The sequence below is a fragment of the Trichomonas vaginalis genome, chromosome III (assembly GCF_026262505.1).
Source record: "Trichomonas vaginalis G3 chromosome III, whole genome shotgun sequence".
Lineage (NCBI taxonomy): Eukaryota > Parabasalia > Trichomonadida > Trichomonadidae > Trichomonas > Trichomonas vaginalis.
In genome coordinates this window covers 14,884,858-14,898,269 of record NC_067205.1, presented here as the reverse complement: position 1 = coordinate 14,898,269, position 13,412 = coordinate 14,884,858, and the positions used below count along the sequence as shown (strand labels likewise).

The 13,412-nt window shown below is 30.4% G+C and overlaps 4 protein-coding genes across 4 annotated transcripts, besides 5 other annotated features; 2 read left to right on the top strand and 2 right to left on the bottom strand.

Moving 5' to 3' along the window:
- Positions 1 to 2,875: part of a mobile genetic element that runs on past the window's edge.
- Positions 916 to 1,491, top strand: TVAGG3_0703640 (uncharacterized protein; the record flags this gene model as incomplete). Its single annotated transcript, XM_001324757.1, has 1 exon — positions 916 to 1,491. The coding sequence occupies one exon, from the start codon at positions 916 to 918 to the stop codon at positions 1,489 to 1,491; it is 576 nt and encodes a 191-aa protein (XP_001324792.1).
- Positions 2,876 to 3,330: 455 nt separating the features above from the next.
- Positions 3,331 to 3,522: a mobile genetic element.
- A 1,058-nt stretch (positions 3,523 to 4,580) lies between these two features.
- Positions 4,581 to 4,617: a mobile genetic element.
- Positions 4,618 to 7,688: 3,071 nt separating this feature from the next.
- Positions 7,689 to 8,341: a mobile genetic element.
- Positions 8,342 to 8,385: 44 nt separating this feature from the next.
- On the bottom strand, positions 8,386 to 10,908 carry TVAGG3_0703590 (MyD88-dependent toll-like receptor signaling pathway; the record flags this gene model as incomplete). Its single annotated transcript, XM_001324760.1, has 1 exon — positions 8,386 to 10,908. One exon carries the CDS (start codon positions 10,906 to 10,908, stop codon positions 8,386 to 8,388), a length of 2,523 nt encoding a protein of 840 aa, XP_001324795.1.
- A 221-nt stretch (positions 10,909 to 11,129) lies between these two features.
- Positions 11,130 to 12,563, top strand: TVAGG3_0703580 (armadillo (ARM) repeat-containing protein family; the record flags this gene model as incomplete). The annotated part of the gene is made up of 1 exon (XM_001324761.1): positions 11,130 to 12,563. One exon carries the CDS (start codon positions 11,130 to 11,132, stop codon positions 12,561 to 12,563), a length of 1,434 nt encoding a protein of 477 aa, XP_001324796.1.
- Positions 12,564 to 12,774: 211 nt separating this feature from the next.
- On the bottom strand, positions 12,775 to 12,945 carry TVAGG3_0703570 (spectrin binding; the record flags this gene model as incomplete). Its single annotated transcript, XM_001324762.1, has 1 exon — positions 12,775 to 12,945. One exon carries the CDS (start codon positions 12,943 to 12,945, stop codon positions 12,775 to 12,777), a length of 171 nt encoding a protein of 56 aa, XP_001324797.1.
- Positions 12,946 to 13,159: 214 nt separating this feature from the next.
- Positions 13,160 to 13,187: a mobile genetic element.
- The last annotated feature ends 225 nt before the right edge of the window (positions 13,188 to 13,412 follow it).

Sequence of the window (13,412 nt, the reverse complement as noted above, 5' to 3'; positions counted from 1 at the left end):
CTAATGGTGAGTCTGGTTTTGACACTAAACCTTTTCCGGCGAAGTCGTCACAAACTAATAAAGTGTTTGATGGATATTTTTTGAAGGGGTATTTTGAAAGTTTTGACAGAATGTAGTTTGTAAGTCGTTTCATATCGTAAAACTCCTGAGTACTGACGTAAGTGGCGTTTGTCAATAATTCTTTCCATCTCCTCAGAAGTCTTTTGCATTCCTGACTGTATAAATTCAACGATGGCATAATATTTCCTCTTACGTCGAATGTAACGTTGAAGAAATTCAATGAGTTCACTGTCTGGAACTTTAACGACAGAGGCTTGAACTTTTGACATAAATGTTTTCGCTGTTGAGTCCATAGAGTCTGAAGTTGCTGATATAATGATTTGGTCATAGTAAGAGTCGTTTCCTAAACGCTCTGTTATGAGTATATGACGAATGAGGTTAAATGTCTTACCTGAACCCATCTTTCCACAATAGAAATAAACACCATTTGAACAGAACTCATAGTCCTTACTGAAAGGAAGAATAAGAGAACTGTTGAGCTTTTCACTGCTTTCATTCATGTCTTCATCTACGTCATGTATTAAATGCTTCATTTTATCTCCATTAAAAATGCAAGTCAGAAATATTCAGAACATAGCACCGAGTCTAACTGACAAGAGTATAAAGATATACTATGAACATGTTATGATGAAACCTACCAAAATTCAAGAAAGTCAGTATACTTATGAATATCCAAGACACTGGGTAGAGTATGTAGGAGGTGAGAAAGCTATTGAAATCAGACAGGTTCGAAGTATTCCAGCAGGAAGAACAATATTATTGAAGAACTTTAATGTTTTGAGATATAATGATGAAACAAAGAAGCAAGATAGTTTCCCTGTTGCTGTGTATGTGAACTTAGATACAGGAGATGACATGAAAGTTTTTAACACAAAGCTTCAAACGGTAGTGAGAGAACAACTGACTGCGGAAGGGCATCCATTACCTTCAGAAGTTACCATAGCATATAATTTTGAAACAAACTCAATAGATTTTAAAGTCGTCTCTGCAAAGAAGTCAGGTTTTACATTTAATGAAGCAGATGTATATTCGAATGAAAACTTCAAAGCTATTGCATGGTTAGATAATGACGATTGCTTTAAGAAAATATTTAAATACAGTGACTCAACGATGTCAATAGATGACCTTCGTGGAATGTTACCATCGACGTTTACAGTAGAAGGTTCAGCAGAATTGCTTACAAGATTGTCAATTGGTGGTATTTGGTCTCGTGAGAACATTGTTATAAAATCCAGTATAAGTGAATTTGCTGAAGAATCTATATTATGTCTTTCAAACTACATGTATTCGCCGCCGAAGCATTATAGTATAACAAACTTTGTCAGTAAGTTTAACATAAGACTTGTCGAACCTTCTTCAATGAAAGATGTTGTGCTACCAAAAGACGGAAAGGATGGACTCATTATTGAGATGATTTTAATAGCATATTAAATGAGCTTGTTCTTGAAGGTCATTCATGATGAAATAACTGTTGTAGAAGATGTTAGCAATTGTTCAGACATTTTGAAGCGTATAGATGATATAAGAAATAAGTTAGATAGACCGCAAAGCGGTGAGGGCGAAGCCCGTGAGAACGCTTATGTTTCATTGACTTTCTCCAGTAACGAGAACTTTTATGAGATAATATTGAAGAGAGATGATTTTAATATGGTGTAAATGGTAGTTTGGGCAGCTTTAGGCGCAATGGGAACAAAAGCATTAGCATTTGGAGCAAAAGCACTTGGAGCTTATGACGCAGTAAATAAAATGAGTGGAGGTAGGGTTTCGAAGACATTAGATGCAAATAAAGGGAAGATTGGAGGCTGGGTTGCAAAGAAGTTAAATTAATAAAATAGGGCTCATAAATAAAGCATCCAATTTGGTTGCGACTGAGTCAGAAAATGCTTTAGGAAAGGACGATGAGTTTGCAAAACACGCAAAAGACTTTAATGACCAGATGAAAGGTGAAACAATGCATTTAAATAGATTCGATGGAACTAAAGAAAATGTTTCTTCTCCACCAGTGGTTTATCCATACGGACCTTATGGAATGTATGGAAACCCTTATGAACGACCATTTGACCCATTGACTGGTGGAAGTAACTGGTATCATTACGGACGAAGAAGAAAGACAGTCAAGTTGGAGACAGATGTTAAGAAAGCAACTAAAAAGAAACCAAGGAAGAGAGTTATAAAGCAATGAATTCAACAGGGTAGAAATCGGGTTAGATCTAACCACTTCACCTAAATTTATTTTTGTGCTATGTTTTCATACGTGTGGGAGTGGTGATATCATTAATTTTTATATAAATGACGAAAACTATTGAGATAACAAACTACAACGGTCATGAGTTCAAGAATTTGTTCTTCGTTCCTCGTGAAAATACATTCTATCAGATACGAGGGAGAAAAGGTAAAGTTAGTTTGAGCGTTTATGACTACAAGCATAATGGAAAGTTTATACAAGCAATAGATACAAACGGTAAGCGTGTTTCATTAGCTTTGTCAAAACTTACAGGTATAAACTATGACAGTGATTTTGACCTATATGAAGAAGAAAGTGAGTCAGAAGATTATGAGCTGTTATATGAAGCACAGCAATGGGAGGAGTTGCAATACTTTTGTAAGTGAGAACGTTTATTTTTACAGTAGTGAAGTCGTTTGTGAAAACGTTAGTGAAGTGAAGTGGTTGGCGGCTTTATAAATATTTAAGGTTAAGTTGGTGTTGTCGTTTGTGTTGTAAAATATACGTTAACGGTTTCGTAAAGTGTCAAATTCACATATCAAGTGTAAGGAGGCGCGCAGTGCCTCAGTACACTTGATATGTATACTAACTGAAAAAAATGCCTATAGAAACATGTTCACACATAAACTTGTGCATATAACTAATGAAAGCAAAAACACCACAAAACATGTACACATAAAGCCTTAATGAGACACTAATGTCAAAAACACACATCGCTTTCTGACATTCTCTCAATTTTTTTTTTGACATTTGAGGAGGTCGAAAAATAATGATACATCACTATATAGTACCTAATATTATGTTTTACTGGCCCTTCAATGTTCTTGACTTTGTAGTGATAGTATTCAATTTTCTTCTCAAGCGGTGATTTTTTAAAAACACACAATTATATATATTATTACTTTTACTTTTTTAAGGGTGCACCCGTATGTACGTTTATTTGAGAGGAGGAGGATTACCCTCTCAATTTTGAGGGATTCGTTAGTTTATTTTCTCGATGAATATGCAATAAAATTTGATTTTTACCTTATCAATATACTTCATCTTAGGGCTGTACAAGATTTAAAAAAACATTGCCGGGTTACCGTAGAGGCCTAAAAAAATCGCGCCTCGGCGGCAAGCCGCCTCGGCATTAAGAATGCGCATCTAAATTTTTATATGTCCTTCTTCCTTTTATTTTTCCCTTCCCTTCCTTTTCTTTTTCTTTTTTTCCCTCCTCTTGCTCTCATTTACCTTTTTTTCCTTTTCTCATCATTTTTCAAAATTTAAAATTTTTATCAAAAATCTTGCCTATAAAAGCAGATTATGGAACCTTTTAATGCCTCTTAATCAATATTATACAGCATAAAGCATATTAAATGAAAGTAATTACGTATAAATTTATTTTATTATCTTATTTATTAATTCTTTAGCATGTATTGTTTAATATTAACTTTTCTGTACATTAAATATGATATCTCCAAAGTATGAATGCCTTGTAACGAAACGAAAACTTAATTTTATGTTGAATATTTGTCACAAACATTAGATTATTAAAATATATGTTGGATATCCCTTAGTATGAGACTTCATGACTCTTGTTGTCTAACGTGAGCTTTGGATTGCAAGCTTGCTACAGCACATAAGTATTCTGTGGTTAAAAAAACCACATGAGCTTTAAAAACTATAAAACCAAAAATAATTGTTATAATTTAAATGAAGAAGTAATTTAAAACGATTTTATTTATGATCAAATTTTATATATTTTTTTGGATCAAATCCATTTTAATAGAATTTATATACTATTCATCTATTAGTAAACACTACCGTATATTATTTTTAAGCTATCTTATTTTTTGAAATTTTATTCAAATCTTTGGTCGCAAGAAGAATTGCATGATAAATAAAAACATTTAATCAAAGTCAATTTTATTTTTCATATTCAAATGGACTGAGTGTTAACATTTAACATTTTTTGCTAATTGTCGTCAAAAATTAGGCGTAAAGCAAAAATTGATATTTCATATGGTTTTATGATAGATAAGCATTATATTCCCACTCATTATATTCGTAAATTTTGAGGTTTATCCTTCGCTTTTAAGATCATTGAATTTGATTTTTATATAAAATAGTTATATATTAGAAAATAATATGAGTTTATGTGATATTATTTTTCAGAAGATTTCATTCTATATGCCTATGAAAAGTACTCTCAAAACTAACTTTTTCCTAATTATAATTAAATCTAGAATATTGTATTATGCTTAGTATTATTTCATTTTTCTCATTCAATTTAGAATTTACAAATGTCAAAAAATTGAGAGCTGTCACTTTTGATGAATTACTGTTTATTACAGCATTGTTATTAATAATGAAAAATAAAGCTTATTTCAATGAAAATTGTTCTGCAAATTTATTTCACTTTTGACCTCACTTTTTCCGTAATTCAATTTTTTACTTTTAATATTTTAGATCTTCATAATATCATTTGAAAAATTAACCATATAAAAAAATCAAGTTATCAATTCACTTTTTCCGTAATTCAAAAATCAAAAATATAAATAATATATCTTTTTATCAAATATTATTATTATATTCTATGAAAAATGAGGTCCGGAAATTTTGCGGATTCCCGTAACTCAATTTTACGGAAAAAGTGCAGTAAACTATTCAAAATACGGAAAAATTGGTGTAAACTAATGATTTTACGGTAAAATCACGGAAAGTCCCGGAAGAATATATGTGCCTATATGAAATTATACAAAAATGAATCAAACGCATTTTAAAAGATTGTTCTTGTATTATAAATGCTATTCGCAGATTTATTAGTTGAAGAAAATTACCAAATTTTTGCCGATTTACAAAAAATGATTTACAAAGCATATTTTTATAAGGCTTTAAAAATCTTTAAAATGTGACCGGTGACGGAAATCCATGGTAACCAACCGCGGTTCCCGTTTGGAATGCCATACTTCATCTAATATACACATGTTCATGTAAAAACTTTTTTTCAAAATCCTCAGGAATTAAGGGATTTTTGAATTTTAAGAATTTTTTTCGAATTTTTTCGAAAAAAAAATATTTTCAGAACAGCCTTAACGGCTAAGATTTAGTAGGGTTGTTAGATTCCCGACGATAGGTGTCTTGGAAGATTTGCCTGGTGTCATCATAGTGTCTTTAAATCAAAAATTTTATTTTGGAGTTAGTTTTATTGATTTTTCAATAAAAAACATTTCTAAAACAAGAAAATAAAACGATAAAATATTTATATTTTATATAAGGATCTTATATATTTAAAATAAATATCATTTTATTTTTTTCATTGGTGTCTGTCAAACCATAATACACTATTCAAAAATTCAATGTGTCTTGCGGTTTCAAAAGACACCTTCAAATTGAACGATAGCACAGACACTATTGAATTTTACCCATTGTATTTAGTTTTTACCCTTTTTATTTTTAAGAATTAATGACTGAAACAGCCGTTTTGCTATGACCTCAATCACTTTTATTAAGGGTTTCGTTTTGCGAAAAAAACGTACAATACGCAATTTCGCTAAAAAAACATTTAGCTAGCAATTTCGACCTTTGACTCCACTCAAGACGTCACTTTTTTAATTTTGCGGTATCATATTTTTGGAAACTCTTTATGAATATTATATAAAAAGTCTCTTTAATATCTATATTTCATATTTTTATCGATTTTTAAAGTTTTTGCGAAAAGTATTCAATTATTTTTGCTATTTTGTCGGGTAAATGTCAGATTTGCGACATTTTCTGATATGATATTCAGATTCTACGTTGATAATAATGCTTATAGAACCCTCTTGCTATTGTGTCAAAATTGCTAAACCGATAGCAAAAATATCTCGCAATATCAAAATTGAGATATTGAGTGAATTATGCATTATAGAGATTAAAAATCTGATTTGTGAAAACATCTCATCAGTTTCTAGCTAATTCAAAAATCTTTACTATCTTATTCGATTAAAATGAAAAGGGAATAGTTTCATTATGCTTTAAATGACAGCCTTATAATATAATCATAGTTTTCGCTCAATATGCAGCATTTTTTTTTCGAAATCTATGGTCAATATCCTAAATACTGATTGCTTTGCATTCATATCTCTTACATTTTCTATACCCACATCACTATTCATTGCTATTCCTATCTTTTTCATTTTTGTTTGTTTCTCATAATTTCTCAAAAAACATGATAACTTGATATTTGTAAATATCATACTTTATAACGTAAATAAGAACTTGACCTATTAAGAAAAGCAGTAATGAAAAGAAAATCTGAAATTCATAAAAATTACAAGTTTCTGATGACAATTAGCTTAATTAAACCAGGTACAAGATTATATAATTGTATTTTCTATCCAATTATCCATATAATATCTTATCCAGAAAAAATAACTTGATCAATACCAAATGATTTTTTAACTAGTAAATAAAGTATTTTCTTTACACACACATTGTATATCATAGTTTTTTTTTTTTTTGGTTTCGCAAAACATCCAAAAACAAATATGCTATAAAAGTGACAATTTTAGCAAAACGAAACCCTTACTTTTATTTATTATTTTAAATATTATTTAATTTTATTATTTGAATAGGCCAACTTATATTTGAGAAGCTCAATTTGAGACCACTTAAAACATTGAAATATCATAAATATTGAAATATTAAAAAGTGTATTTCAAAATATTGAAATTATAAAAATTTATAATACTGAAATTGAGACAAATTAATAAATTCAATGCGTTTTTTTTGAAATAACTCTCAAATATTATTTTTTTGTTTATTTAATGATGAATAAATATGATTGCTTTAGTCAATCATAAAAACTAATTTAAGTTTAAAATAATGAAAGGATAATTTGATCGTTTTTTAAAATACAATTATTTTTGATGATTTGCAAGAATCTTTGAAAAGAATATAATATAGGTTCTATTTTTGTAAAATTTATCCAAATCATGTATTACATAAATTACGATTAAAACGATGAAAGAACCAAAAAGTGTGTTTTGTGTTTTGTTGTTGCGTGTTGGATGCGGGATCCTGTTATTTCCGAAATCGACAAAAAATTTGGAAATTTAATTTCCGAAATCGAAATTATATTAATGTTTTTAATATTCTTATATCAAAAGGATTAAAGTTCATTAAGAGAAAAACAATTCTTCTTCTTCAATCTATTGGCGCATTTATTTCTACACGCCAATAAGGAAGGGAAAATTATAAGACACCATGGTGTCTTCAAAACGCTAATTTTTGATATTTTTAACAACCCTAGATTTAGGAACAATGTTAAGTATCAAAAAGAAAGGAGGTCTGATATAGACAACATATATCGTTGAAGGTTGAAAAAATCTCTAATATTTGAGCCCAAAATTTCAAATTTTAATTTTTTGAAAAAAGAGGCCACCCGTATGTACGTTTATTTGAGAGGAGGAGGATTATATTTTTGAAAGGGTGAAACATTATGAATATGTTAATTATATAATAATATGTATTATTATAAAAAAGAAAAAATAAAGCACGTGAAAATTTTTCTTTCTTGATTTTTTACAAAATCTACTTAGAATTATGCAAAATATGACTAAATAATTATAAATTTCAAGTTAAATTTTAATTTTGATAAATAATTTAAATTTCAAAATATCAAATTCAGTTCGACTATGTATGTAGTAATTCCTCAATAAAGTGCCAAAACCCTATTAAAATATATGACCATTTTCAACATTTTAATGTTTTTATTTAAAAATTTGATGGAATATGAGCTTCAAACAATTATTATGTAAATAAAAATAATTAAATATATGTATTTATTCGTATTACAACCGTAGTAAGTCGATTCTTCCTTTCTTCTACTGAGGTTTGAATTTGATTTCGAATTGTAAAGAGATTCAAAGGGAAAATACTAGCGGATAAAAACTACCTCCATGAAAGGGTCATAATGGACTCAAGTTGTATTTTTTGATATTTTTTGCTTTTCGAGCCTAAATAGGTAGCCAAGATAATGCCTAAAAATAAGGTTCTAAATTCTGAAGTTTACATGATCCTCTCGTGTGCACCCTTAACTTTAAAATAAAATAAAAAAAATATCAAATATATTAATTTTAAGCACCTGTGAATGTTGGTGCTCTGCTTGCCATTCGATCTAAGCTAAATCCAATTTTCTGGAAGAATCGCTTGTAGAATGGCAATTCACCTTCCAATTCGACGCCTTCGGATCCATTGATGTCGTATGGATCGAATTTGTGCCATGCGAAGATACAAATCAAAACAACAACAACGACGCAAATTACGGCGTTCCTTGTTGTATGTGATTCTTCTTCAATAGTAGAAGATTGCTGGATACCTCCTTTCTGTTCATTAGAAACTTTTCTTGCTTTCGATTTAGATTTAGAAACTTTGATTCCTGCAAATGTTTGCGACTTGTATTTATCAGTAACAAAAACTTGTTCGACATTCAAGTCTAATGGCTTTCCTTCATAACTCTCGCCATAGAAATGGATCTCCTTAATAGAATCGCAGTTCTCAAATGCTGATTTGTCTGAATTTGTCAGTTTTTCTGGCAAAATAACTTTTTGTAAACTGTTGCATCCTGAGAACAGTGATTGAGACAAATATGTGATTGCTGTTGCAGACAAATCAATTAATTCTAATTTAGAGCATAACATGAATGCTCCTGTATCTGCTTGTTCGAGGGAAGCAGGAATTAACAATGTGTGAAATCCACATTTCTTGAATGCGAAATTGTGAATTCTCTTCAAATGAGGAGGAAGAGCGAGATCTTTGAGGGAATTGCAGTTTGCGCAAAGTCTTTCTGGAAGTTCTGTGATTGCACAATCAGAGAAATCCAATGTCTCTAAGTTCTTGCAGTTCTGGAATGCTGCATTTCCGATCTCAAAAACTTTCTCTAGAATGGAAAGAGAAACAATGGATGAATCAGCAAAAGCAAATTGTCCAACACTGATTAATGATATTGGGAATTGAATTTCGAGGTTGCCTGTGTTAATAAATGCGCCTTCTGGAATGGATTTGATCATGGATTCTCTCATGTCAACAGTTGTTAACAATGTACAGTTAGCAAACGTGTATTTGCCAATTGAAGTGACTGATGATGTCAAAACAATTTTGCGAATACTTGACTTTGAGAAGAAATAATCTCCCAATGTGACAGGATGCGATGGGAATGAAACAGAAACTGCACCAACATTATATAACAAATATGCTGGCAATTCTTTCATTTGCAGTTCTATCAAATTGATGCTAATCAAACTTGTGCAGCCTGAAAATGCACCAATACCAATAGATTCGATGTGTTCATTCAAGTTCAATGCCTTGATTGCGGTCTTTGCAAATGCAAAGTCGCCGAAAACAAGTGAACCATGTGGTAATTTGACGACTTCTAATACGGAACAGCCGTAAAAGATGTGTGGAGGAATGATTGGACGGTGCAAATTCGATAAATCGGCATCAGTAAGTCTAGAACAGTTGGCAAATGATGCATTAGCAACTGTTGTAACTGATTTGAATGGGAAACTAGTGAAAGCACAGCCAGCAAATGACATAACACCAACAGATGAGAAGCCATTGGATGGCTTGAATGTTGTAAGTGATGTACAGCCACTGAATGCGTAATCTGGAATGGAATCAATTTCAACAGCAGATAAATCAACGGTATGGATCTTGTTATTCGCGTAAAGGAAGCTCTTGCCGATCTCTTTGAGTGATGCTGGAGCAACAAATTCTTGAATCTTTGTTCTTGCAAGTGCATAATCATGAATTTGTTCTAAACCGGCAGGAAGAACAATTTTCTCAAGGGAAACGCATCCGTTGAATAAGTTCTTTGGAAATTCTGTAACATCGGTTCCTTCGAAGCTGATACTCTTGAGATTCTTGCATCCTTGGAATGCAGACTCTCCAATGATCTTAACTGACTGAGGAATAGCGATAGCCTTGATTCCGGTATTCAGAAATGCGAAATCGGGGATTTCAACAAGGTTCTTTGGAAGAGTTACATTTTTAAGGTAATAACAGTTGGCAAATGCGGATTTGCCGAACTTTGTCATGCCTGTAAGATGCATATGGACTGTAGAGACTTGTGTGTTGGCGAATGCGAAATCTTTAAGGGTTGAGAACTTAATTGAAAGGGAAATTGTATTAATAGCAGTTCCGTTGAAGCAGTAGTCTTCAATTGAGACAAGTCCTGATCCAATAATCAAGACTTGAAGATTTGGACACAAGTTGAAGCAGTAGGCTGGCAAAACGTGGATTTTTGATTGATTTATATCAACAGTGTGAAGATTCGGGCAATTTTCGAATGAGTGCTTGCCAAGAGATTGGATATTTGGTGTTAACCTGATCAGTTCAAAAGGTGTTTTTGAAAAAGCATAATCAGCAACTCCGATAACAGTATAAGCTTTCTTTTCGATCATAATAGTTTCAGGAACTATCAGTTCTTTCATGCCTTTAGGGATTTCTAATTTCTCGAATTGGCCATTTCCGATAACAATTGTTTTGTTTGAGTAGACAGTACATTCGAATTTGGTTCCATTGATAGAAACTGTCTTCTTGGATGATTTAGCTGGACTGAAAAAAACTGATGCAGCAAGTGAAAAGAAAAGAGAAATCATCAATTGTCACTTTTTTATTAGTTTGTGTTTGATTTCATTTCTTTGAATTTCAATATTTATCAAGTATTTCAGAGTTATTAATTTCTTTCATGTTAAGGAATTTTTAAATACGTCGTAATTTCGATCTGAAAAAATTAGAACAAATTTTTTATGACTAAAAAGTGTCAATTTTATTGAGACAATTTCATACAAAAATGAATTATAAAGGTGAAATTCCAAATATGTCAGTAGATAGTGCATTTTTAAAGGCAGATTCCAATAAAGAAGATGAACAGTACTATGAGAGTATTAGAGATGAATGCATAAAACTCATTCATACAGATGCTAACTCACAGTATTCCAAATCATTAAATATGCTAATCGAACTCATCCATTTCAATGAACAAGAAACATTAGATTTTATTTTAGATTATCAATTATTAAATTTAATTCTAGAAAGAATAGATTTGTCCTATCCAAGTGATGTAATTAATTCACTTAATATAATTAAAAATATGGTCGAAATTGAAAGATATCGAGATTCAATTTATCAAAGTGATTTAGTTCAAAATATATTACAATTGATTCACAATACATTAGACATTGATATTTTAGCTGATATATTAGATATAATTGCAAAATTAATCAAAAATTCAGAAGAATTTTTTATTCATTTGATCGAATCAGAATATATTAATGAATTTTGCTCACAAATAATGACAATTGCCGGAAAATTAAGCAGTCAGCATGATTACAGCAAATTCTCAAAATATTTGTTTAAATTTTTGTCTAGTTGCTATTTTTTTGGTGATATTAGTATCCCAGAACCACTATTCAATGATATTCCAGACTTTATATTTTCATCACTATTAAACTCCAGTTTTGAAGAAATCAACTTCAAATTACAGCCATTGATTATGATAATTAATAATTTCCATGATACATTCATCCTAAATTTTACAGAAGTTGATAAATTATCAGTTCTAATCGATATTTTACTAAATACTCTAAATAATGAATTTGATCATTATTTAAATTCTAAAATAGCCAAAAGAATATGTCTTTTATTAGATTCAATGTTCGTATCTGAAAGTAGTATCTCATTACAATTAACAAAAGAAGATTTAATTAATATTCACTTTTTTGAAGCATTGTCACAAACTTTCAATGCATTTCCTGAAGTTGCAACAGTTATTTTGAGTATTATTGGTAAATTGGTTCTGTTAGAATTAATTGTTGATCCAGAAATACCTTTAGAATTAATTTCAAGAGCAAATACAGAATTATCATTGCATGAAAAAAATTCTTATGCTTTTCTATTTTATTCATGTTCAAGAGTTCTTTACAATTCATTTTGCCAATTTGTTTATGAAAACTTTGATATGATTGATGGACTATTAGATATTTTATATGGACAAGATCCGTCGAATATTTATAGCATTATGGAAGGACTCGTTAATATTATTGAATTTGCAAAAGCATATAGTTTTGATATCAATTTAATTATTGAGAAATTAACTGAACATGCCATCACTAAAGAGTTTATCCAAGAAACTATGGACCTATTTTCGGGTGATATAAATATATACGAATGCTGTATTCGCTTTTTAAGCGTATTTGAAACAGAAGATACAGAAAATATAAATCATGAAGAGGATTTAGACGAATATGATTAATTTAGCTATAAAAGTATAAAGATTTGAAGAAAAGAAAAATGAATTAAAAGGTATATAGCTATATGAAATATAATACATAACATTTTTGTAATCTTATAGCAAAATAAAAAGCTGTTTGTCCATTTCCTTAATATTTTCAATATTTGTATAGCAAACTCACATAAAACACTATTGTTAAATTAGTTTTTTAAGATTAAATATTGTTTAATAATTAATTATCCATTGAATTGGGGATTGCACCGTGCGATATTAAAAGATCTTCAATTTTCTCATTGCCATTTTCTTTTGCATAATCAAGAGCTGTCTTCCGATAAGAATCTTTTGAATTTACATCAGCACCATGTGAAAGAAGAATTTCCACAATATGAGTAATACTTTTCATTGCAGCTTTATGAAGTGCAGTTGATTCATTTTTATACTCTTTGGCGTTAATGATTGCACCATGAGAAACCAAAACAGATACTATATTCTCTTTATTTAAATCTGCTGCAATATGAAGAACTGTTTCTCCATAATTATATAAATCATTAACATTTGCGCCATGTAATATAAGCGCTTCTGCCGATTCACGAGCATCATTCTCTGTTGCCAAATAAAGAGCACTTACCACTATCTGACATGCTCTTTAATAATCAATAAATCTGTATTTTAACAGCAGAAATGTATAACAGCCATATTAGGCACTTATAGGGGGACCGGAAATAAAATCTAGGGTTCAGATGAGTCCAAGAAATGGTGTTAATTCAAACAAGTACAATACAGTTCAGATGGGGGATTCATCCTTCATAAATTTAAATTCGTAGTCATTATTAGATTTCCAAACATGCCTGAATGGTGACTTCTAAAGTC